The sequence below is a fragment of the Scyliorhinus torazame genome, chromosome 8 (assembly GCF_047496885.1).
Source record: "Scyliorhinus torazame isolate Kashiwa2021f chromosome 8, sScyTor2.1, whole genome shotgun sequence".
Classification (NCBI taxonomy): domain Eukaryota; kingdom Metazoa; phylum Chordata; class Chondrichthyes; order Carcharhiniformes; family Scyliorhinidae; genus Scyliorhinus; species Scyliorhinus torazame.
The window spans coordinates 105,055,836-105,068,906 of NC_092714.1; the positions used below are offsets into that span (position 1 = coordinate 105,055,836).

The window sequence follows — 13,071 nt, forward strand, 5'->3', positions numbered from 1 at the left end:
GGTAAACATGCATCAGTATAAAAGTGACTATGATTCTTCGGAACTCAGAAGTGATTTAATCAGCCATGGTCTCCTTATCAGTTGTGACACACACATCCAATGCATGGCTCCTCAATCTAATCAAAGAGCTCCATATGAATACAATGATTAAGCTAAGGTCAGTGGATGCAATTTACGTATCAACTGCATGTCTGGTTTTAAACAAGGATGTGGCCATGCATTCTCTCTTCTCTTTTTAAAAAAAATATTTTTATTTTCCTCCTTTTCACATTTTCATCAAATATACACCCACCAACAAATAATCAACAATAACAAATAAACTGGCAATCCTCTGGCCAACAAGCCCTTTATTTCACCTACCCCCAACATTTTTAATACATGATGTGGAGATGCCGGCATTGGACTGGAGTGGACACAGTAAGAAGTCTTACAACACCAGGTTAAAGTCCAACAGATTTGTTTCGAATCATTAGCTTTCGGAGCACAGCACCTTCCTCATTCACCTGAGGAGGGAGCTGCACTCCGAAAGCTAGTGATTTGAAACAAATCTGTTTGATTTTAAATACAGACAAGAAAGAAAAAAGAATCAAGAATCCACAATCATCCCGTACATAATCACCAATACCCTATACATTCCAACCCCCTCCCCCCAACACCCCCTCCCCTAATGCTCGATGTCATCCAATTCTTGAAAGCGCATGATAAACAAAACCCATGAGTTGCAGAACCCTTCCATCCTTCCACTCAACTCGAACTTCCCTTTCTCTAGCTTTAGAAACTCCAGCAGGTCCCCCTGCCATACCGAGGCAAATGGCAGAGAAGCTGACCTCCACCCCAATAGGACCCGCCTTTGGGCAATCTGCGAAGCGAAGGCTGAAACATCTGCCTCCGCACCCGCCTCCAACCACGGTTGATCCGACACCCTGAATATGGCTTCTAGGGGCCCTGGTTCGAACCTCACTTGTACCACCCTCGAGATTAACCTGAAGACCTCCCTCCAATACCCTTCCAGGTTTGAACAGGAGCAAAACATATGAACGTGATTTATGGGGCTCCTCCCACAACGCTCACATACATCCTCCACACCCTCCAAGAGTCGTTTCATCCTCACCCTCCTGAGGTGCGCCCTATACATGCCATTCAACTGTATCAGCCCCAACCTCGCGCATGGGGTTGAGGCATTCACCCTCCGGAGCACCTCACATCACAACTCCTCCTCCATGCTCTCCCCCCTCCTACTTTGCCTTAATCCCCTTCAGTGATACCTTATCCTCCTCCAGAATCATCCCATTAATCGCTGACATTGCCCTCTTCTCCATTCCCCCTGTCATCAATACTTCCTCCAACAATGTGGGGGCCGGTGACATCGGAAAGTTCTGTACCTCCTTCCTGGCGAAATCTTGGACCTGCATATGTCTAAACATCTCCCTCTGCCCAAACCCATATTTCTCCCCCAGCTCCTCCAGCCTCGCAAACCGGCCCCCGAGAAACAAATCCTTTAACACCCTAACTCCCCTCTCCTGCCATCTCCAAAAGCTCCCGTCCCACTTTCCTGGCTCAAACTATCTCAATCTCCCTTGACCCCGCCCACAACTTAAAGTGCTGCATCAACTGCCTTCAGATCTTCAAAGTCCCCACCACCACTAGACTCCCCGAATATTTTCCAGGGCAATTGGGAGAGGAGCTGTTGCCAACGCCCTCAATCCCGATCCCCTGCACAGACTCTCCTCCATTCCAACCTACTGGAAGTACCTCACTCTGACACAGCTCCTCACTTTTTCAGCATTCGCCGCCCAGTGATAATATATTAACTTCGGGAGATCCAACCTCCCTGACTGCCGTCCTCTGTGCAACCTTCCTAATCGTAGACAGCCCCCCCCGCCCCACCCCAAATAAACAAGCACTGAAAAAAAACAAAAAATGCGGCAACACATACACTTTAATCGCCTGCACCTGACCCGCCAACGACAGAGGAAGACCATCCCAAGTCCGCCTTCACCCTCTCCCCCAAACTAGTAAGATTATACCAGAGAGCCCCCCCCCCCCAACCAATCCTGTCCCACCTGCACCCCCAAGTATCGAAAGTGGATCGCCACACTACGGAATGGCAACCCCCCACCTCCACCCGGGACACCACAAAATATGCGCTTTTATCCAAATTGAGCATATACCACGAAAAGGATCCAAACACTCAAAGCATTTCCAATTATACCTCCCATCGCGTACTCGATTCCGACATGTACAACAGTAAATCATCCCCCGCCCCCCCAATGGGATGGCCAAAGGATCAATCGCAAGCGCAAACAACAGGGGGGACATAGGTCATCCCTGCCTGGTCCCTTGGTGCAGAGCAAAATACCCCAAACACATACTATTCGTGGGGACACTCGCCCTTGACTCCCTGTATAATACCCTCCGCAAATCGCGGTCCAATCCCAAACCACTCTAAAACTGGCATCAAATACCCCCATTCTACCCGGTCAAACGCCTTCTCGGCATCTAGCGCCACCACCATCTCTGTCTCCCTCTCCTCCGTCAGTGCCATAACTACATTCAGTACCCTCCTAATATTTGAAAAGAGCTGCCTCTCTTTCACAAATCCCATCTGATCTTCCCTATCACTTTCGGGAGGCACTCCTCCAACTTTCCCGCCAACACCATCGGCAACACCTACACCTCCACCTCCACATTTACGAGTGATATGGGCCTATATGACCCACACTCTGTTGGATCCTTATCCTTCAAATGGTCATTGGGATAGTGTAGATAGGCTTTAGAGTGGTTTCACAGGTCGGCACAACATCGAGGGCCGAAGGGCCTGTACTGCGATGCAATGTTCTATGTTCTTTAGCAACAAGGAGATCAATGCCAGCCCCAACCCGAAAGTCTGTGGCAACATCCCCTTCCCTATTGCCTCCTCAAACATCCCCACCATCAGTGGCGCCAACATATCCCTAAATTTCTTATAATACTCCACCGGAAACCCATTCAGCCCTGTTACCTTCCCCGACTGCATCCTCCCAATCACTTCCTTTATCTCCTGCTACTCTATCGCCCTATCCTCCTCCTCGAACCTCGGATATTCCAAACCATCCAGGAATTCCTGCATCTCCCGAACCTCTCCCGGTGGCTTTGACCTATACAAACTCTCATAAAACTCCTCAAACAACCTATTAATCTGGTCTGGGGACACCATCAACTTCCCTGCCCTATCCCGCACCTGAACAATTTCCCTCGCTGCCGACTCCCTCCGAAGTTGGCCTGCCAGAATGCTTTCTCCCCATACTCGTAGACTGCTCCCCTCGTCCGCCTCAATTGGTGTACCGCCTTCCTTGTGGATAGCCGATCAAAGCTCGGCTGCAACTCCTTCCTCTTTTCCAAAAGTGCTGGCTCCACATCTTCTGCATACCTCCTGTCTACCTCCAACATCTTGTGTATTAAGCTTTGCGGGGTTATATCACCTCCCCATCGCCACTGCCTTCAGAGCTTCCCATACCACCGCCTGCAAAACCTCCCCTGTACAATTGAACCCCACATATTCCTCAATTACTTTCCAAATCTTATCGCAAAACCCTCGGTCGCCCAACAACCCCACATCCAATCCCCACCCCAGCCTCTCCACTGCCCCCTTCTCCGATACCATGTCCACCCATTGCGGTGCATGATCCGGTATCGCAATTCACAAATATTCCTTAACCCCGGCAAACAGCGCCTACCCCACCACAAAAAAAATCTATCCGCGAACAGACCTTATGGACCGAAGAGAAAATGAATATGCCCTCTCCACCGGGTGCAAAAACCTCCAAGAGTCCACTCCTCCTATTTCCTCCATAAGTCCAGTCAATGCCTTCGCGCCCCCGACTGAGTGAGCGACCGGGGCTGCGACCTGTCCAATCTTGGTTCTTGCAGTCTCCACCCACTATCAACTCATGTGAATCCAAGTCAGAGACGGCCCCACATACTTTCTTCGCACATTCTACATCATTCCCAGTTAGGGCCATACATGCTTACCACCGCCACCAACCTCCCCTCCAATGCCCTTGTCACTATCACATACCTACCTCCCAGATCTGCCACCATTTTCCCGCAAAATCCGAGTGAAACAGCTGACTAAACCAACCCTTCCTAAGCCTTAACTGATCCTTCACCCTCAAGAGAATCTCCTGCAGCATGGGTTATGGGGATTAGGTGGGGTTACTGGGTTATGGGGATAGGGTGGAGGTGTGGATCTTGGGTAGGATGCTCTTTCCATGAGCCGGTGCAGGCTCGATGGGCCGAATGGCCTCCTTCTGCACTGTAAATTCTATGTAATCGCAACATCAGTCTTCAAACTCTTCAGGTGCGCAAGCATCCTCGATCTCTTCACTGGCCTCCCAGCCCCCCCACATTCCACGTAACTAGCCTAACAGGGGGTGTCTCCCCTCCCCCCTCCCTTCCTATCCACCATCGTCATAACTCCAGGCCCTGCTCTCTGGGTCTGTCCCACTCCTATCCATTGTTAACATCGAACCCCTCCCAGAATACCCCCCTCCACTTCCTCTTGAAAAAACCTCACCCAGTATCGATTCCCTCCCCCCACTTTTTCATACCTCCTGGGCCCATTGAAACCTGCTCACCAGGCTCCAATTTCTGCAGTCCCTCCCCTCACCAGACCTCGATTCACTCGCCGACTAAAGCTTGCTAGTGCGGGGGCCACTGCTCCAACCCCCCCTTCCCTCCCGCCCAGTCTCGGGAAACAACCAGAAACAACTTACCCCCCTTAACCCCTCATATCCCATGCAAACATACACACCTCAGAAAAAAACGTTGCTCCAAAAAACAAGAATTAAAACTTAACCTCGAGAACAGCATGAAGTAAAAACATAAACCAAAACTGGATATATACACTCTCCCGACTCCCTTCCAAAGTACACAACTCATCTTCAGTCCCATTCCTCACTTATGCCCCAAGCCTTCCGCCTTCACAAACCGCCGCCTGAAAATAGAAGTCTCTGGAGTTATAGGTCGCCCTCAACTTCGCTGGTTACACCATGTCAAACCGCACCCCATTGTTCTACAATGCCGTCTTCACTCGACCGAAAGCCGCTTGCCTCCTTGCCAGTTCCACCGTCAAGTCCTGGTAAATGCGGACACCAGCACCAGCCCACTGCACCTCCCGATTCTGCTTTGCCCAGTTCAAGACCTTCTCCTTCATGTGGTACCTGTGAAAACAGATGATCACTGCTCTTGGCGGCTCATTCACCTTCAGTTTAGGTCTCAACAACCAATGAGCCCAGTCCAGTTCATACCGAGATGGTGCCTCTCCCTCCCCCATCAGTTCCGCCAACATCTTGGCAAATACTCCGTCGGCCTCAGGCCCTCCACCCCCTCGGGCAGGCCCACAATCCTCAAATTTTGAATCCTCAAACGGTTTTCCACGTCCTCCAACTATGCTCACAGCCCCTTGTTGGCCTCGACCACCCTTTCCCCCATCGAGACGAGCTGATCACTGTGCTGCGACATGGCCTCCTCCACTCCCTTCATCTTCTCGCCCTGCTCCAGCACCTCGGCCGATGTCTTCACCACAGCCACCCTCACCGAGACAATCGCCTCCTCCACCAATGCCTTCAATGCCACTGCCATCTCCTTTCTCAGCACCCCCATATGCTTCGCAAAATGCTTCTCCAACTCCAAGAACATCACCTCAGTCATCTTCTCCGGAGTGAACAGTGCAGCCCCACCCAGACACTGTCATCTTGACAGCTCCCAGGCTGGCCCTTTCACTCGAAGGTGGACCCTCACTCCCTCCCTTCTTCAAAGCCGTTTTCCTCTGCCTTTTTGATATTCTTTGCCTTATTTATGCCTTCGTACACTCAATCATTAACAAATTGCCCCTGGGACCAGGCATTAAAAATCTTAAAAACAAGGCTCGAGAAGGAACCACCCAACGTGAGACTTTCCCTCTACATGCCGCCACCGGAAGTCCTCCGCTCTCTCTTCTGCTTGATTGTCAGCGTAAATAAGTGCATTATTGAGCTCATCATGAATGAAAAGGCAAGCGTATCCATATTTTTCGATCTGGCATACTCTTGACAATAGGGTTCTATTCACTGTGCATCAATCACTTTTTCGCACTTCAATCCTTCACATAATGTTGGGTGCATGGATCTCCTGGCTCACGATGAAAAGTGTAAATATAATTCCAGGATCATGAATACAATCTACTAGCAAACGACAAAGAAGGTATTGTTCTTTTTATGACTGCCTGGACAGCTTTCTTTGATTTTCAGTCTGATGCCCTTCTACTGGAATCACTGCTGTAGCTATGACATCAGTGGCTAGAATGAAGAGCTCGAACATCCACTCCCAGTTCAAACCGCGTCTCCACAAAATCTTTGTGCTCCTATCCTATTCAAAGTTTCCCAGACCAGGGTGATTCCAAAACAAAAGACAAAAAAACTCTAACATTTGGACATGCGGTGCTAATCACTTTCTGGCCATTTAACTTGGTCCACAATGCAAGATGTCACCTCAAAAAATGAGTTCATTTGTAATGATTAAAACGATTCATTTTGTCTTGTTTAATCATGTGACATGTCTTCAGCATTCAATTTCTCCGATTAAAGTCCTGTCTCAGCGTGCTGTTATGATGATATCTAATGTAGCAAGAGGCCAACCTTACTTGACAGGTTTAATTAAGTGAAGAGAGGCACCAACTTTGCAGAATAGACATTCTGTAAGTCACTGTGCAGGACATATGAAGACATTGGAGGTCACAACAGACAATTGCCATCTACATGACTTACATTAATATTTTATATTCAGGGGTGTTCAGCATCAGGAATGGAAACTTCGATTTTTATCTTCACTTTTCCAAGTTGGGGATTTTGAGTGATAATTGTGATTGTCTCACTTCTGTCCTAATTAAGGTTATTTAATTCATCTTTGACAAGGAATTAAATATAGGATATTTCTTGGTCTGATTGGTTCAGTGCCACACTACACATTATAGTTACTCATTTTAACTATTCAGACAAGGATAGAAATCCAAGATTTTTAAAAATTGTATTTTCTGAATAAATACAAATGCAATAGAATAAACAAAACAAGTTCAAATATTTATAGTTCAGATTTTGTTATTGGTGTACTGCAACTTTATTGGAAATCAATAGTGCAACATCACGTCTTTCTTTGAAACCAAACTGAGTTGTGACTCTGTTCCTGAAAGATCTCTCAACTCTATACCGACCTTCAGGATCCAGCAACTTTTCAATGCCGAGATACTTTTTGGCCACATTGAAGGCATGATCCAGTCTCTCATGTGCCGACTGTAGTTTAGCCACATCCTTCCAATCAAAGAGATCAGGCCTGCGAATAAAATGAAGCAAATTATAAAGTCAATCTTAGTTCTTTTTGGATTGAAATCAATTCCACTTCAAATTGCTACCTAATAACAGAAGTCAAAGTGACTATTATTTTAGGGTATAGATATATATTTTAAATTTTCTGAATCCCAAGTCCCTCATTTTGAAAGATCATAGTGAATTTGCCTTCGGAAATCTATAGAGGATCAGTACTTTATAAATATTTAAAAGGTCAACATCTTGGAAGAATGGGAAGATAATTATTTTTTAAATTACCTTTATTTTATTTGTGCTTAAAACATATTTATATTCTCCTCCAAAAGGAACATTTTATAGCCAACAAAATAAGCAGGAAATCTGCTTCCAAAGCATTGCCAACATTGCATGGTAACTAGTGATGTGAAGAAATTTCCTGGAGTGACTTACATGCAGCGTTTTCCACTCTGTGCCTCAACCATCAAGCATTAACTTAATGACTCCCATTAGTGGAGCAGCTGGAACATAAGCCGACTAATAAGAGACCAGAGCAGATCTTTCTTCTCTTTGCACAGTTCTTAGGAATACTGTTACAAATGCAGGATTTTAGACATATGGGATTATAAGCATTTGGAAATTTAAAGGTTAAAAGCCTGGGTTCGAGTGTGTTCAACTGCAATGGCATGTTTTTAAAAGAATCTTGCTTTGCAAGACCTGAAAGCTTTTATGAGCCAGAGGTAAAATTAACTAGAATAAAAAGACTTGGACTGATGTACTGTTGTTTGACTAGGGGGGAGTCCCTGGGGAGTTGATGTGTTTTCAGCTTGGGGTGATGATGCCATTGCTGAGTGAAGCTAAGGCATTCAGACATTAAGATTTTGAGTTGAATTCTGATCTAGCTAACACTGTGTCCACACGCAAGGTCTTTTGTTCTCATAGTAGGCTAGTTAAAAAAGATTAATAGTATTGCAGACTTGTCAGAGGATCAGGGGAAAGCTGAAACAAACCAGTTGAAACAGCTTTTTGAAAACATCCAGCCAGAGTCTGCAGGAGTTCTAACAGGAACCAAATCTGTTCTGGAAAGCAAATATTACTCTGTGCCATTGGAACGCAAGATGAATTGAGAGTTATATGTTTTTCCATTCTTGTTGTTTAGTTGGGAATAGAGATAGTAATTAAGGGTATTGTATTTACTGTATTTAGTAGTATTGTTTAAGCTATTTTCTGGTGTGATGTTAAAAAGTTTAATATTGTGTTAATAATAACATTTTGTTTTACAATACCAAATCCCTATTTCTTCCTGCAATGACTCCTGGAGCGAAGTATTCTTTCCGCACAGTCTTACAAAATAAAATAAAATATTGGGATTTTGGTCTAGTATCCTAGCCACTGTTGGGGTCTGGTCTGGGATTGTAATAATACCGGTAAGAGACTAATGTTCAAAACCATTGGGATTAACACTAGAGGAAGAAGGTCATTGTGGGTTGATTGGAAATGCTCTACACACAGCAGCATAATGACATCAGTCGGGATTTTATATAGAAAAGGGGAAGGAGTTAGTTTCTTTTAAAAGGCAAACCTACGAAGTACATGTGATGGAATGAAGATATCATTCCTTGCTAATGATAAATGTAGTGAGTTAATCAGCAAGGCCAGTTACTCTCTTCAAAACTGTGTTGCATCTAATGCATATTTGTTTTCTCCCAGTTTCCTCCTATTCCTCAAAAGGCATCAATGCACAATGCAATGGTATTAGCCACAACACATTGATGTGGCCTTCTGAGATATTTCCCCTCCAAAATATGCTTTATTCATTAAATTTGTAAGGTGCACTAGAATGCAAGTCAAGGGTGACATTGTATTAAGTGAATTACAAATTAATTGACTAAATAAATGCACTCCAGGGTGCTTCACTCCACTTACAATGCAGCTTGCATTTACAGTTGAACATTTTCTGATACATACAACCCAAAGGGAAGTTCTAGCCTCTTAGTTTGCCATAGAAGGAAGGCCTAAACTGTGAACTGCCCCTCCATTAATCCTTTAACACTGGCTGAACCAAGCTGAAGTGCATTCCTCATCACATAGTTCTGCACCATGGAATGCACCAATGGGCAACATTTGGTTGTGGGTGGCACCTCACTTTGGATGACCACCAAGTTTCGAGCAGAGCAAAGAGTGTCTTTCGCTGAAATGAGGGCTTTCTGGTAACAGTTGATGTTTGCCTCAGCATGTGTCCCTAAGAATAGTCCATAGAGCATAGAACCCCGCAGTGTGGAGCTGCTCAGGATGAACATCTTTCCAGGCATTCTTTGCAAATACACATCTCAGATGAAGATCTGAGGTACCAGATGTGCATGAAGAATCTAACAGATATCTATGCAGAGCAGTTAATCCAATAATGGATTCCCCCCACAAGCCTCATTTTGGAGAGCAGGTCCATCATTTTGTTTTCTTTATTCTTTCACTGGATGTAGGCATCACTGGCAAGGCCATCCCTAATTGTCCATCCTGTTACAAATAGACCAAAGCAGGTTAGGACAGCAGATTTCCTTCCCAAAGGACATTAGTGAACCATGTGGATTTTTACGACAATCGACAATGGTTTCATGGTCACTGTTACTGAGACAAGTTATTTAAGTCTCGATTATTAATTGAATTGAAATTCGGCTAGTGCCTTTGGTGGGATTTGAACATTTGTCAAGGCTAGGCCTACATGCCCAGTGACATTACCACTATGCCACTGTTTCCACCCAGTGTGCAGTAGCTATTAAAGCTCTTCTCCTGGTCCAAGCTGATTAAACAGGTGCTCGTCTTCCTGTCCTGCACATCGGTGCTCAAATGCTTGACTCACATGAGGGATATCAAAGATCTTCCTGCCAGATCTGACACCAGCTCCAGAGCCTGATTGTTGGTGACCTTGGACAGAATCTTGAAGTCCATGGACTGCTGTCAATTTCTGATCTCTTCATCTCCTCTGTCTGTTTGTAGTTAAGGGGGCCTTTTCTCAGGGATTCTGTCATGCTGCAGGCCAGGGTATCATCTTGACTCTTGATTGATTTTCCTGTCACTAACCCAAGTACATTAAGGGTCATGCTACCACCACCCCAGTTTAAAGCAGCAAACTGAATTTGGGTTCCCTCTTGGTCCATATGATTCAAGTATTCTGTGGATATGAGCTATCAAGAGATCTAACTTGCACAGATTTTTGCAAGAATGTCAGTAGGAAATTTAAATTTGAAATCTGCCAACGATTAAATGAGTTGATGCTGAACGTCATAACCTGGTAAATTTGAGTGCTTTATTTTTTCATATGAAAGAAATTCACCAACAGCTTTCAACAGATTGGGTGTCCATACTTCAAAAGGACCTGAATAAATTCCTGAATTAGTGAAATTATTTAACTCTTCTTAAGAAAGGTAAATCCCGTGTCACAATAAAAGAAACAGAAGTGTCTGACACAGCTAACACTCTGTTGAGAAGAAACCTTTGCCTGACAGCATCGTTTTAACATTCGATGCTGGTTTCTCAAAAATGAAGCCAACTTCTCAATTTCCGAGGATCGTGTTTCCTGACCAGGGAATCAAGAAGCCATTGCAATCATAAATGCTTGTAACAGCTAATTAACAATCAGCTTGTCCTGATGTCACATGATTAAAGGTTACAGTTTTAGCTCTGGCATTAGTTCTGTCGATGGTTTCAACTGCTTATTCATGACAAGTGAATTTCATAACTCTTGTATTATTGAGCAGAGCTTTCGTAATCTCCCCCTTTCCACATAAATAACAGGTACAGTAACAATCCTGTACGAAATCTGGTAAGCAATCTAACATGAATGTAACTCTTCCGCCTGAGTTACTTTGATTCAGCACTGCAACAAGTGAAAGATGCCGGTTTTTGATTATTCAAGCAATCACTGACTCTTTTGCAGGAGAAATTGTTGAGAAACTGTAACACAAAGCATTTGCAAATTTATGGGAATAGCAGTTCTACTCGAGATCTTGGTTGCATAACATTCTAAAATAGCAACTCAAAAATACTGTTAATTGAAAACATTTGGACAAAAGTTTAAAAAACTGCCCCATACCATATGAAAGCCACTCACACAAAAAAAACTTCAAAAGCACCTCCAAAAACACATGCACAATTGAACTCGTCACCACAGTGCTTTCCTTTCATGCCTGCCTCACAGTTGCCTTTGCCTTCCCTAATGCTCCTATGCAGTGCTGATCCAGTGAATGCTGTGTGGTTGCTCATGTTCACGAGGGAAACTGTGCATGGCTATTCAGGTTGACTATGGCTGTTAACTGTGATTAAATGTCTCCCTGGAGATTGTATCATGTGACTTCCCGCCACGCACCATTAGTCGGCCAACACATCCACCCTTATGATGCACTCTCTTACTGGCACCAACTGGAAAGCAAAAAGACTCATCACCCGAATGGATGATGCTTGATTGTTAGATGATGAAGAGAAATGCTTAAAGAAAATAACAAACAGATCTTTTTTAATGTTCCAATGATTTTTCTTGAGGATTGCGCACAGCAGTGTCCTGGAGATCGATCAATTCCTGGTGGGTCTAGGGGAATCCTGAAGGGCTGGCACACCTAAGGAGCTGCCTTCTTGAACCACTGCAGTCCCTGTCATGCAGGTCCACCTACAGTGCTGGGAGGGAGGGAGTTTCAGGATTTTAACCCACTGACAGCGAAGGAACAGTGATATAGTTCCAATTCAGGGATTTATGGTGGTGGACATGAAGTGAGAGGTCACACATTTGGTGGCTCCCGCTCAAGATGCTGCTTTTCAGTCCTTTCCCCATCTGATGGGTGAAGCCTTTGGTTGGAAAGAGGTATAAGAGTACCTGGAGAAGGTATAATTCCTTTGGGAGGCTAATGAACGGATCCACGAACTAGGAATGGGGCGAGAAGAAAAGGGTGGCTGGAAGAGGAGAGTCTTTGTGGTGTGCCACAGGTTAAGACGGTGGAGGGCAAATGGGCTGTTGAGGGACTGCCCAGTGGTCAATAGAGCAGTTATGGAGTTTCTGAACGCTAAGTTCAGCCAACAGAGGAAGGAGGCCCTGGAAGCCTGAATCAAGTGGTGGAGCAGATTAAAGCAGGGATCGAGAGAGTGGAGCAGAGGCTGGAGTCCCAGGGCCGGGCGATCCAGAAAGTGGAGGAGGCAGTGGGGGAGCACGGGTAGCAGCTGGCTCTTTGGTGTTCGAGGTAGGGGTGATGCGGGTGACCCAGAAGAGGCTGAAGGGGAAGGTAGAGGATCTGGAGAAGCGCGCCAGAAGGCAAAATTTGAGAATTGTGGGGTGTCCGAGGGCACGAATGTGCGGAGGCCAGCACGTATGTGGCCAAAATGTTGGAGCAGTTATGGGGAGGCAGCCTTTGAGCGGCCCCTAGAGGTTGACCGAGAGCACAGGGCGCTGATGAGGCAATTGGCGAGCTGCCAAGGGCGATGGTGGTGCTGTTGCACCGCTCTCTGGATAAAGAGAAGATTTTTCAGTGGGCGAGTCAGACGAGGAATTGCACCTGGGAAGGGAACAAGCTGCGGCTGTACGAAGACCTGGGTGTAGAACTAGCAAAGAGAGCTAATTTTAGTCTCTTTGGGCGGCACGGTAGCACAGTGGTTAGCACTGTTGCTTCACAGCGCCAGGGTCCCAGGTTCAATTCCCGGCTTGGGTCACGGTCTGTGCAGAGACTGCACATTCTCCCTGTGTCTGCGTGGGTTTCCTCCGGGTGCTCCGTTT

At 45.7% G+C, this 13,071-nt stretch overlaps 1 protein-coding gene across 15 annotated transcripts in view; it reads right to left on the reverse strand.

The window, feature by feature from the left end:
* Window positions 1-13,071, reverse strand: part of dmd (dystrophin) — a 3,042,490-nt gene that overhangs the window by 2,140,160 nt on the left and 889,259 nt on the right. For all 15 annotated transcript variants that reach the window (XM_072513983.1, XM_072513987.1, XM_072513978.1 and 12 more), the window contains one exon: window positions 7,229-7,347. In XM_072513983.1, coding sequence (XP_072370084.1) covers window positions 7,229-7,347 — 119 coding nt within the window. The remainder of the gene's footprint in view (window positions 1-7,228; window positions 7,348-13,071) is intronic.